The sequence below is a fragment of the Aulonocara stuartgranti genome (assembly GCF_965226115.1).
Source record: "Aulonocara stuartgranti genome assembly, chromosome: 23".
NCBI lineage: Eukaryota > Metazoa > Chordata > Actinopteri > Cichliformes > Cichlidae > Aulonocara > Aulonocara stuartgranti.
In genome coordinates, this window is record NC_138958.1 from 44,191,836 (window position 1) to 44,204,189 (window position 12,354).

The 12,354-nt window shown below is 42.5% G+C and overlaps 2 protein-coding genes across 2 annotated transcripts in view; both read left to right on the top strand.

The window, feature by feature from the left end:
• The window catches only part of LOC309701483 (NACHT, LRR and PYD domains-containing protein 12-like), a 442,279-nt gene that overhangs the window by 413,046 nt on the left and 16,879 nt on the right, over nucleotides 1-12,354 (top strand). Inside the window, exons 14-16 of the mRNA XM_082525719.1 lie at nucleotides 725-901; nucleotides 3,009-3,188; nucleotides 5,296-5,469. Coding sequence (XP_082381845.1) covers nucleotides 725-901; nucleotides 3,009-3,188; nucleotides 5,296-5,469 — 531 coding nt within the window. The remainder of the gene's footprint in view (nucleotides 1-724; nucleotides 902-3,008; nucleotides 3,189-5,295; nucleotides 5,470-12,354) is intronic.
• LOC309701496 (NLR family CARD domain-containing protein 3-like) overlaps nucleotides 1-12,354 on the top strand; it is a 391,901-nt gene that overhangs the window by 31,345 nt on the left and 348,202 nt on the right. The window lies entirely within an intron of this gene.

Consider the following 12,354-nt stretch of genomic DNA (forward strand, 5'->3'; position numbering starts at 1 on the left):
CCTGCTGATCCAAGTCCAACACTGAGTTTGTAAAAACATGTTTGTCAATCATTTTGTTTGGTTTCTGAGGAAAATGATTCAATAAGTTGCTGCTAATACACAACATTTCATCATATTTCCTCATAACCCTCTTTTGTCTGACCATTTGATCCCATTTGAATTTGCAATAAAGGATCCACAGAGTTTGGTGACAATAATGACAGTAGATGTTTGTGTGAAAGTGCTGGAAGCAAATGAGTGTGTGATGTTCTTTCAGTGTTGCACTTTGTAGACGCTCCCTGAGCACTGGTCTCACAGCCAGCTGCACATAGAGACCAGTGTTGTTAGTCCAGGTCAGAAGATGACTTGTTGGAATGAAAATGAGCTTGTAGTTTGTCTGCTTTAATAATGTGACTGGAAAAAGGTGTTGGACTTCAAATATGTCCATTTCTGTCACACTTCACCTTTAAAAGTGAAGCCATGTGGTTCCTGGAAGGAAAAACACGACTTTTTCAAGTCTTTGTCCTGTTTTTATGAGAAATGTACGACTTTAATGTGAAACATTCAGAGTTTTTTCTCTTGTTGTGTTTGTTTGAAGCTGCTTCCTGTTGGCTTCAGCTGTTTGGAGTTTCCATTTTCTAAACTTCTACATTCTGAACCTTCTTCAGCTCTGAACAGATGATGAAACACTGAATGATTTCAAGCTCTTTGTCTAATAAACTTACATCTTTCATTCTTTATACAGATTGAAGAGCTGTGGTTTGTCAAAGATCAGCTGTGATTATCTGGCAGCAGCACTGAAGTCCAACCCCTCCCATCTGAGAGTGCTGGTGCTGAGCGACAACTACAACCTGCAGGATCCAGGAGTGAAGCATCTGTGTGGTTTCCTGGAGAGTCCAGGATGTAAACTTGAAACTCTGAGGTCAGTCAGCATGTTTTAGTTGTGCTGAGATGAATATGATGTGAAAGTTGTGCTGACACTAAACTGCAGACATCAGGCTGATATTATACTGATCCACACTGAGGATCTTCATGGTAAAGTCTGTTTTCTTCTTCTCTGGTTTAGTCCATTGACTGCAGCAGAACAATGTTCACATTTCAAACAGTGATACTCAACGTATGGCCCGCGGCCCACACGCGGCCTGCCCACCTTTCCTGATTCAGAGAGAGGGGACCCTGATTAACTGTGTAGCTTCTTCCTCACAGTTCTAAGTATCAGACACAACAATGAATAATCCACAGCTGACTGTCTTTAGCAGGTCAAAGGTCACGGCACACAGCAGACAGTCAGAAATATTCTAACTCTGATCATTTATCAGTTGTGACACTGTGAGACTTGATCAGAGGTGTGATCATCACAGCAGAGGCCTTTGTGTCAAAGTCACTGAGGATCAAACAGAAACACATGAAGCAGATTTTCCTCTTCTGGCTTTTTATAGCAGATAACCTTCAAAATATTCTGCAGTCGATCAAAAACTGAAGCAAACCATGAAGCAACATGTGAACATGAGCTGATGCTGCTGAAGTGAAGCAAAGTTACAGAGGTTTGATTACAGACACAGCTGAGAGTTTGTAATCTGTCATCATTTTAAAAAGTTTCCATGGAACAGCAGAAATGAGGCTTTACTGTCAGAGGCCGACAGCACTGAACACAACAGCAGACTGGTGGCTAATAAACAGTGAATGATGCAGAAACAGATGTTTGAAGCTGTTCTTGGAGTACACTGAGAGAGAGAGAGCTGTGCAGGCAGGAACAGCCAAAGTCAGAGAGAATTCATGAGCATATTGATCAAACGTGAAGCAGAGTTTGGATCTTCTTTTGCTGCTGCTTCACTCAGTTTTGGTTGGAGACAGATGAAACCTGCAGCTTCAGGATCTGTGAGCTGTCCACTTTCAGCCTCGACGGCGTGTCCGTGTACGTGCCGTCGAGTGAACGATCCACGCTCTGTGTTTCCATCTTTGTGTGTTTAGCTGCTCTCATTTACTGTTTTATCTGTTTGCTGCTTGTTGAAATAGTTTGTGAGCTTTAACCTGAGATTCTGGCAAAATACATTTATATTAAACATCGATTCAGGATTGAATGAATCAACATCGTTTTATTCAAATTAAAACCATTTAAATGGGAACATGAATTTTTTACAGCCGCCTCTAATGCTGGGTAATGTCAGCTGGTCCATGTGCAGCTGGCTGTGAGGCTCAGGGAGCGTCTACAAAGTGCAACACTGAAAGAACATCATCCATAAATATTGAGTAAGAACTGGACTCTCATACAGCGAGACTCAAATGCCTTTAAACATCAGCTTATCCTGCTGATCCAAGTCCAACACTGAGTTTGTAAAAAGATGTTTGTCAATCATTTTGTTTGGTTTCTGAGGAAAATGAATCAATAACTTGCTGCTAATACACAACATTTCATCATATTTCCTCATAACCCTCTTTTGTCTGACCATTTGATCCCATTTGAATTTGCAATAAAGGATCCACAGAGTTTGGTGACAATAATGACAGTAGATGTTTGTGTGAAAGTGCTGGAAGCAAATGAGTGTGTGATGTTCTTTCAGTGTTGCACTTTGTAGACGCTCCCTGAGCACTGGTCTCACAGCCAGCTGCACATAGAGACCAGTGTTGTTAGTCCAGGTCAGAAGATGACTTGTTGGAATGAAAATGAGCTTGTAGTTTGTCTGCTTTAATAATGTGACTGGAAAAAGGTGTTGGACTTCAAATATGTCCATTTCTGTCACACTTCACCTTTAAAAGTGAAGCCATGTGGTTCCTGGAAGGAAAAACACGACTTTTTCAAGTCTTTGTCCTGTTTTTATGAGAAATGTACGACTTTAATGTGAAACATTCAGAGTTTTTTCTCTTGTTGTGTTTGTTTGAAGCTGCTTCCTGTTGGCTTCAGCTGTTTGGAGTTTCCATTTTCTAAACTTCTACATTCTGAACCTTCTTCAGCTCTGAACAGATGATGAAACACTGAATGATTTCAAGCACTTTGTCTAATAAACTTACATCTTTCATTCTTTATACAGATTGAAGAGCTGTGATTTGTCAGATATTGGCCTTGATTATCTGGCAGCAGCGCTGAAGTCCAACCCCTCGTATCCCACAGAGGTGGACCTGAGTGGAACCTACAGCAACCTGAAGGATTCAGGAGTGAAGCATCTGTGTGGTTTCCTGGAGAATCCACGATGTCGATTTGAAACTCTGAGGTCAGTCAGCATGTTTTAGTTGTGCTGAGATGAATATGATGTGAAAGTTGTGCTGACACTAAACTGCAGACATCAGGCTGATATTATACTGATCCACACTGAGGATCTTCATGGTAAAGTCTGTTTTCTTCTTCTCTGGTTTAGTCCATTGACTGCAGCAGAACAATGTTCACATTTCAAACAGTGATACTCAACGTATGGCCCGCGGCCCACACGCGGCCTGCCCACCTTTCCTGATTCAGAGAGAGGGGACCCTGATTAACTGTGTAGCTTCTTCCTCACAGTTCTAAGTATCAGACACAACAATGAATAATCCACAGCTGACTGTCTTTAGCAGGTCAAAGGTCACGGCACACAGCAGACAGTCAGAAATATTCTAACTCTGATCATTTATCAGTTGTGACACTGTGAGACTTGATCAGAGGTGTGATCATCACAGCAGAGGCCTTTGTGTCAAAGTCACTGAGGATCAAACAGAAACACATGAAGCAGATTTTCCTCTTCTGGCTTTTTATAGCAGATAACCTTCAAAATATTCTGCAGGCGATCAAAAACTGAAGCAAACCATGAAGCAACATGTGAACATGAGCTGATGCTGCTGAAGTGAAGCAAAGTTACAGAGGTTTGATTACAGACACAGCTGAGAGTTTGTAATCTGTCATCATTTTAAAAAGTTTCCATGGAACAGCAGAAATGAGGCTTTACTGTCAGAGGCCGACAGCACTGAACACAACAGCAGACTGGTGGCTAATAAACAGTGAATGATGCAGAAACAGATGTTTGAAGCTGTTCTTGGAGTACACTGAGAGAGAGAGAGCTGTGCAGGCAGGAACAGCCAAAGTCAGAGAGAATTCATGAGCATATTTATCAAACGTGAAGCAGAGTTTGGATCTTCTTTTGCTGCTGCTTCACTCAGTTTTGGTTGGAGACAGATGAAACCTGCAGCTTCAGGATCTGTGAGCTGTCCACTTTCAGCCCCGACGGCGTGTCCGTGTACGTGCCGTCGAGTGAACGATCCACGCTCTGTGTTTCCATCTTTGTGTGTTTAGCTGCTCTCATTTACTGTTTTATCTGTTTGCTGCTTGTTGAAATAGTTTGTGAGCTTTAACCTGAGATTCTGGCAAAATACATTTATATTAAACATCGATTCAGGATTGAATGAATCAACATCGTTTTATTCAAATTAAAACCATTTAAATGGGAACATGAATTTTTTACAGCCGCCTCTAATGCTGGGTAATGTCAGCTGGTCCATGTGCAGCTGGCTGTGAGGCTCAGGGAGCGTCGACAAAGTGCAACACTGAAAGAACATCATCCATAAATATTGAGTAAGAACTGGACTCTCATACAGCGAGACTCAAATGCCTTTAAACATCAGCTTATCCTGCTGATCCAAGTCCAACACTGAGTTTGTAAAAACATGTTTGTCAATCATTTTGTTTGGTTTCTGAGGAAAAAGATTCAATAACTTGCTGCTAATACACAACATTTCATCATATTTCCTCATAACCCTCTTTTGTCTGACCATTTGATCCCATTTGAATGTGCAATAAAGGATCCACAGAGTTTGGTGACAATAATGACAGTAGATGTTTGTGTGAAAGTGCTGGAAGCAAATGAGTGTGTGATGTTCTTTCAGTGTTGCACTTTGTAGACGCTCCCTGAGCACTGGTCTCACAGCCAGCTGCACATAGAGACCAGTGTTGTTAGTCCAGGTCAGAAGATGACTTGTTGGAATGAAAATGAGTTTGTAGTTTGTCTGCTTTAATAATGTGACTGGAAAAAGGTGTTGGACTTCAAATATGTCCATTTCTGTCACACTTCACCTTTAAAAGTGAAGCCATGTGGTTCCTGGAAGGAAAAACACGACTTTTTCAAGTCTTTGTCCTGTTTTTATGAGAAATGTACGACTTTAATGTGAAACATTCAGAGTTTTTTCTCTTGTTGTGTTTGTTTGAAGCTGCTTCCTGTTGGCTTCAGCTGTTTGGAGTTTCCATTTTCTAAACTTCTACATTCTGAACCTTCTTCAGCTCTGAACAGATGATGAAACACTGAATGATTTCAAGCACTTTGTCTAATAAACTTACATCTTTCATTCTTTATACAGATTGAAGGACTGTGGTTTGTCAGAGATCAGCTGTGATTATCTGGCAGCAGCACTGAAGTCCAACCCCTCCCATCTGAGAGAGCTGGACCTGTGGGGAAACAAGCTGCAGGATCCAGGAGTGAAGCATCTGTGTGGTTTCCTGGAGAGTCCAGGATGTAAACTTGAAACTCTGAGGTCAGTCAGCATGTTTTAGTTGTGCTGAGATGAATATGATGTGAAAGTTGTGCTGACACTAAACTGCAGACATCAGGCTGATATTATACTGATCCACACTGAGGATCTTCATGGTAAAGTCTGTTTTCTTCTTCTCTGGTTTAGTCCATTGACTGCAGCAGAACAATGTTCACATTTCAAACAGTGATACTCAACGTATGGCCCGCGGCCCACACGCGGCCTGCCCACCTTTCCTGATTCAGAGAGAGGGGACCCTGATTAACTGTGTAGCTTCTTCCTCACAGTTCTAAGTATCAGACACAACAATGAATAATCCACAGCTGACTGTCTTTAGCAGGTCAAAGGTCACGGCACACAGCAGACAGTCAGAAATATTCTAACTCTGATCATTTATCAGTTGTGACACTGTGAGACTTGATCAGAGGTGTGATCATCACAGCAGAGGCCTTTGTGTCAAAGTCACTGAGGATCAAACAGAAACACATGAAGCAGATTTCACGGCACACAGCACTCTGTGAAACAGTTTGGAGCAGGAATTCTTGCACATTTACAAACTAACACTGCTGCACGGCATGCTGGGTAATGCTAGCTGCTCAGGTATGTGCGTGCTAACAGCTGTGAGGCTCCGTGGCTGCAGAACACTGAAGAAGAGAAAAGAGAGGTGGAGGATGAAGAAAAGAGGCAGAGATGAAGCAGACGTTTAGTTCCAGAGAGAAGCTGTGTCTGTGTGGGCGGGGCTCAGACAGCTCCGCCCACTCAGTTTGTTCCCTCCTGATTCATCTGCATGTGTTCTGCTTCACACTGCTCACCTCCACCAAAGACTTCACAAACATCTTCTTTCTTTGAGTCCAGTTTGTCCCACAAACACTTCCAAATCTCCTCCTCTGAGATTCTGCAGCTTCTTGCAGTGTGACTCAGCTGACTTCTGACAGACCACAGACTGGCACAGCATCCACATGTGTCTCCTTTCAAACAGGCTCTTGATGTTTCCTCCCACATCATTCTGGCCTCTCAGTCTCCTTTGTTCTCCAGCTCTGTAGCTCCAGCTGATGAAGCTTCAGTTTTCCATGTTGGTAACAGTAAACTCCAGCCTCTGCTGTCAGCTGGGTAACTAAACAGAGCTGCAGCACGTCTCTGCGGTGGTGCTACATCCAGCCTGCAGACGGCCGTCTACATGTTGTAGTGGTTTACAGTCACCAGGGGGCGCTGTCCCAGCCATGCAGGCAGTGGGCTGCTCTGCTTGTGCTGTTGTTGGTGAAGCTGAAGTGAAAGCGAGAGTTAAAACCCTGAACAGTGTCCACTGAGCTTCTCATGCTATTCTCATGCTCAAAGAAGTTTAACAGGAAGGACGACTCGTCCATCAGGCGTCCAGCTGTCCGTGACCGTGTCCACAGCAGAGTGTGACTGAGGCTTCATGCTAACACGCACACATGAAGCTAATACCACCACGAGCAGCTGCTCAGTGGATTTGGAGGACAAATGTCTGCAGCTTCTCACAGGCAGTATGCAGAATGTGGATCTCCACAAAGACTGTGGAGAGCTCGTCCCACACTCTAAATCCAAACTTGTCTGCACAAAACTTCTCACACGTTCCCGTCACAAGTGTCTTCTAAGTGAAGCTACCAGGTTCAGGTCCAGCTTGTTTATCTGGAGCTGCAGGAGATGATCCATCCTCACAAAGCAACACAGCAGATATGCAAACGCACAACACAACCAAAGGATTCTCTATGCATGTCTGTGGCTGATGCTGCTGGAACGAAGCTGTTTGAAACCTTGTTGTTCTGCACTTTGGGACCAGAAGAGGAAACTGAAGCTCTGTGCAGAGGGTCCAATGGAAGCAGCCAAGCGCTGTAAGTGTCTGCTGTACAGGGATGCTGGTTCAGCTGTGGCTCAGTTTCACAGTGTGACTCAATAAAAGCAGCAGGAAATCAAAGCTTGATGCTTTCATCAGTGTGGAAATAAGAAAGTTTCCTGTGACAGACGCTGGAGCTCTTTCACTCTCAGCTTCACAGTTTCAGCTTCAAACTTCTTCCAACATGTTTCTAACACGGCCACATTCCACCTTAATGGAGCTGATATCTTGTGCATCAGCACATTTTCTAAAGGCAGCGATCACATCTTTAGTTTTGGATGTTTAACTGCAGATTGTTTATGTGTTTATAGCACATTAATTACAGCAGCAGCGTTGACCACAGTGCTGTACAAGAATCCAAGATAACTATTAAAATAACTCCTAATATTAATATCACACATCAAATATCAAATAACTCTCATGCTGTATTAAAAGCCAGTGAATACAAATGTGTTTTAAGAGCAGATTTACAGAGACTGACAGCAGGAGCTGGGGCTGTTCGATAGAACGATGTATATATGATGACCATATGAAAACGTCTATCGTTTCATATCACGCTCTTTGTTTCCTGCTTATGTGTTTGTGTTTTCCAGATAAAGCTTTCAAAATAAATCTGAAGATCCTGTTGAGAGTTTTCAAAATAAACACAATACAGTACTGCGGTCGCTCGTTTATCGAGTTACGTTCTAAAAATAAGTCTCAGAATGAAGTAGCAGCTTTATGTTTTACAAGTATTATAGAAGTTTTAAGGCAGTTAAACCCTCACTGCACACTTTCTACACTTTTCTCAGACAGGCATGAACATTTTCACACTTTTCTCTCTTGTTTAAACAAAGTTCAAACCTTCATAGAAAAATAAGTTCATTATTAAAGAGTGAAAGCAAAGTGTTTCTGAAACGTGTCAAATCAGCCTTTGCTGGCATTAAATGAGCTTCTGTGTGAGGAGCACTCGTCCATGGCCTGGGCTCCTCGCTGTCAGGTAAAGTTTCATAAAGCTTTTGAGTTTTTCTGCAGATAATGTTGGTGTCCAGCACGATGTTCTTTTTCCTGCGGTCACTGAGCCACAAAGCCAAAGCTGACTCCATCCTTACGATGTTCTTGTTGTGGACAGTTACAACCTTTTTGCCTCCTTGTTGAAACTATGATGGTCAGCATCTTCCTCTGCCTTTGGCTGCTACCACAGGTGCAAAACGTCTCGTCATCATTGTTGTTTGTTGGGACAAAACGTACAAACATACAGTGCAGCACTGCAGAGTCACACTGCTGTAAATTTGAACACATTCTGTACTGTACAGGAGACACGGCACGAGATTGACTGACAATGGTCTACAGCCAATCAGGACGCAGAGCACAATGCGCTGTAAAAAACAAAAACATGCAAAATTGCACAAAAAAGATCAGCGAAACAGCGAGGCCGCCAAAGGTGAACTGTGTTACAGCGAGGGACCAGCGTATATGTGGTTGTTGGGACGATAAATGTCTTTGAGCTTGTGTCAGAAGACGAGCTGCAGCTTTCTGGACCAGCTGCAGTCTTGCCAGGCAGGTCCCACTAACTCCAACATATAAGGAGTTACAATAATCCAGCTGGGACGTCATGAAAACGTGGATCGCCCGTTCAAGGTTTTTAAAAGATAGAAATGATCTCACCTTAGATAAAAGCTCAGTTTGAAGAAAGACCGCTGTACAACTGAGCTCAGCTGTTTTTCAAATTGCCGTCAAATATAAGCCCCAAATGTAATAATGCGATTTAATAAAAGAGCTGAACCAGTCTAATAGAGCGCCCTTGATGCCGCCATGCTCCAATGGTGAGGTCAAGATGCTGTGGTCAAGGCAGCGGTCAGATCCAAAAGCACAGCGGAGTCTCCTGATCAGTGGCTGATAAAAGATCATTAAGAACTTTTCAAAGTGCAGTTTCAGTGCTGTGAAGAGCTTTAAAACCAGACTGAAACCTTTACAACAGATTGCAGCTGAACAAATATAATCTTTTACAAAATCTTCGACAGGAAGGGAAGCTTTGAAATAGGCCTGAAGTTTGAGCGGACAGAGGATCCAGATCAGGTTTTTAGTACAGGCTGTACAACAGCATGTTTAAAACAGGCTGTACAACACCTGAACTAAGACTGCTGTTAAAAATCGCTAAGATGTCGGAACCAACAACCTTTAAAATCTTTTTAAACACGTGTTGGAACAACTTCATTTGGACAAGATGATGTCTTTATAGCATCACATCGTTCCTCCACCTGATCAAACCACACAGGCTCAAACTGATCAAAAACAGCTGAGCAGGTGAATATTTTAGCCCCGGTGCGATCTCGGGCGAGAGTATCGATGATGGCCAAAGGGCAGCGTCCAGCTCTACGGCCGCTGAAGAGCAGACTCAACAGACGCGCGTGATGTGGATCCTACTGCTCTAAAACTGGAGCTTCTTCAATCCATTAAAGAGGACATTAGTACGCTGTTAAAAGAAGAAGTCAGAAATGCATTGAAAGAAGATTTTGACAATATAAGGGCTGACGTGCAAGGACTGAGAAATGAGATCGCTAACAGCATGGCGGCGACGTGCGGCGAAGTTGATGGAGTAAAGGTTAGAGTGAAAGAAGCTGAGGATGGGCTGTCAATGTGGAGCGATGAGGTGACCACCCTGCAGTCTACAGTAGAGAGTATGAAGGAGGAGCTGTCTGACCTGAAGGATAAATGTGATGAAGGCAGGAAGCGAAGAGCTAACATCCACATCATAGGGATCCCAGAGGGCCTGGACTCGAGCTCCTCCACGGCCGTATCCGTGCTACTACGTGAAGTGCTGGGTATGGATAAAGACGTTATTGTCGACCGCTCACACAGGAGCCCTATCCTGAGAAAGCCAGCTGGTAACCCGCACGCCGTCATAGCCGAGCGTCACTACTACCAGGATTGTGTGGCTACGCCGTGCCAGGGCCCAAGCCCCGCTTGAGTTTAACGGACAACCTATTGCAATATTACGACTGGGCGATATGACCCAAAGTTCATATCTCGATATTCTTTAGCTGGATGGCGATATACGATATATATCTCGATATTTTTAAAGCCAGAAAGTACGAACAAAAAGAGAGTTCTTAGTCAAAGCTGTGTCCCAAATCTCACACAGGCACATTTATTAACATACAGCGTAGATGTACATGAAACAATTACTCAGAAATAAATGATCAGCATTTATTAAATAATAATGCTCCATAAATAAAAGAAAACTGTTGTTTTTGTGCATAACAAAAAGCTCACAATCGTGCAGTCAAAATGTAAACAGACGCTGAGCATAATAACAAGCAGCTGCTCTGTTCCCAGGTTCTACTGCGTGACTGACAGCCTGGAGTTTGAAACCCTCTTTGTAACCGTGTCTCTTACAGGTGCCATTTATGGTCCTTATACACACTCAATACAGTAATATTACGTTGAAGCAGAGTACGTATCACTCCGCGAGGCTCCTCGTAGCTGTAATGCTCCAACAATCCATCAAGCGGTGCGGCCTCGTAGCTGAGCAAAGTCGTACCAAAACATCTTTTGAAAGGTTTCTGAGCGCCGTGTAGCACATAAAATCGGTTCGAGGTCAGTAAGCACAACCAGAATTCATCCATAAGCCGCACTGTCGATTTATGAGAAAATTACAGGATTTTAAGTGCAGAAAATATAGTTTATGGTTTTCCTTTGATCTTAGCAAATATCTACGCCTCTAATTGGGACGATCACAGATTTTTCACTAATGTCTTTGCGCGGCTCCCCAATATGTCATCACACAATATCATCTTTGAGGGAGACCTAAACTGCTCATTATCTGCTATGGACCACAGTTCACACAAAAGTACACTTAGTCCAAAGTCAGCATGCGTCATTCAGAGCTTTCTTGATCATTATGGGCTGGCTGATGTATGGAGATTTCATAATCCTGCTTCACGTCAATACTCTTTTTTTCTAATGTCCATAAAACATATATTTGTATAGAAAAACGTCTCCCTTTAGTTACAGAATGTGATTATAAGACTCTGGTGATTTGTCTTCTTGTTTTTTCAATGTGTATTCCTGATGCCTGCTCCAACTATCAGCCATGGAGATTCAACTCAGTGTTGTTAGCAGATGAAGAGTTTGTCAGTTACAAAAGGTCTCAAAGAGATTTTTTTTCTATCAATCAGACCCCAGAGATGTCATCATCAGTCATTTGGGAATCTCTAAAAGCATCTGAGAGGCCAAATAATTTCATTTTGTGCCAAACAAAGTGCAACACTGAAAGAACATCATCCATAAATATTGAGTAAGAACTGGACTCTCATACAGAGAGACTCAAATGCCTTTAAACATCAGCTTATCCTGCTGATCCAAGTCCAACACTGAGTTTGTAAAAACATGTTTGTCAATCATTTTGTTTGGTTTCTGAGGAAAAAGATTCAATAACTTGCTGCTAATACACAACATTTCATCATATTTCCTCATAACCCTCTTTTGTCTGACCATTTGATCCCATTTGAATTTGCAATAAAGGATCCACAGAGTTTGGTGACAATAATGACAGTAGATGTTTGTGTGAAAGTGCTGGAAGCAAATGAGTGTGTGATGTTCTTTCAGTGTTGCACTTTGTAGACGCTCCCTGAGCACTGGTCTCACAGCCAGCTGCACATAGAGACCAGTGTTGTTAGTCCAGGTCAGAAGATGACTTGTTGGAATGAAAATGAGCTTGTAGTTTGTCTGCTTTAATAATGTGACTGGAAAAAGGTGTTGGACTTCAAATATGTCCATTTCTGTCACACTTCACCTTTAAAAGTGAAGCCATGTGGTTCCTGGAAGGAAAAACACGACTTTTTCAAGTCTTTGTCCTGTTTTTATGAGAAATGTTCGACTTTAATGTGAAACATTCAGAGTTTTTTCTCTTGTTGTGTTTGTTTGAAGCTGCTTCCTGTTGGCTTCAGCTGTTTGGAGTTTCCATTTTCTAAACTTCTACATTCTGAACCTTCTTCAGCTCTGAACAGATGATGAAACACTGAATGATTTCAAGCACTTTGTCTAATAAA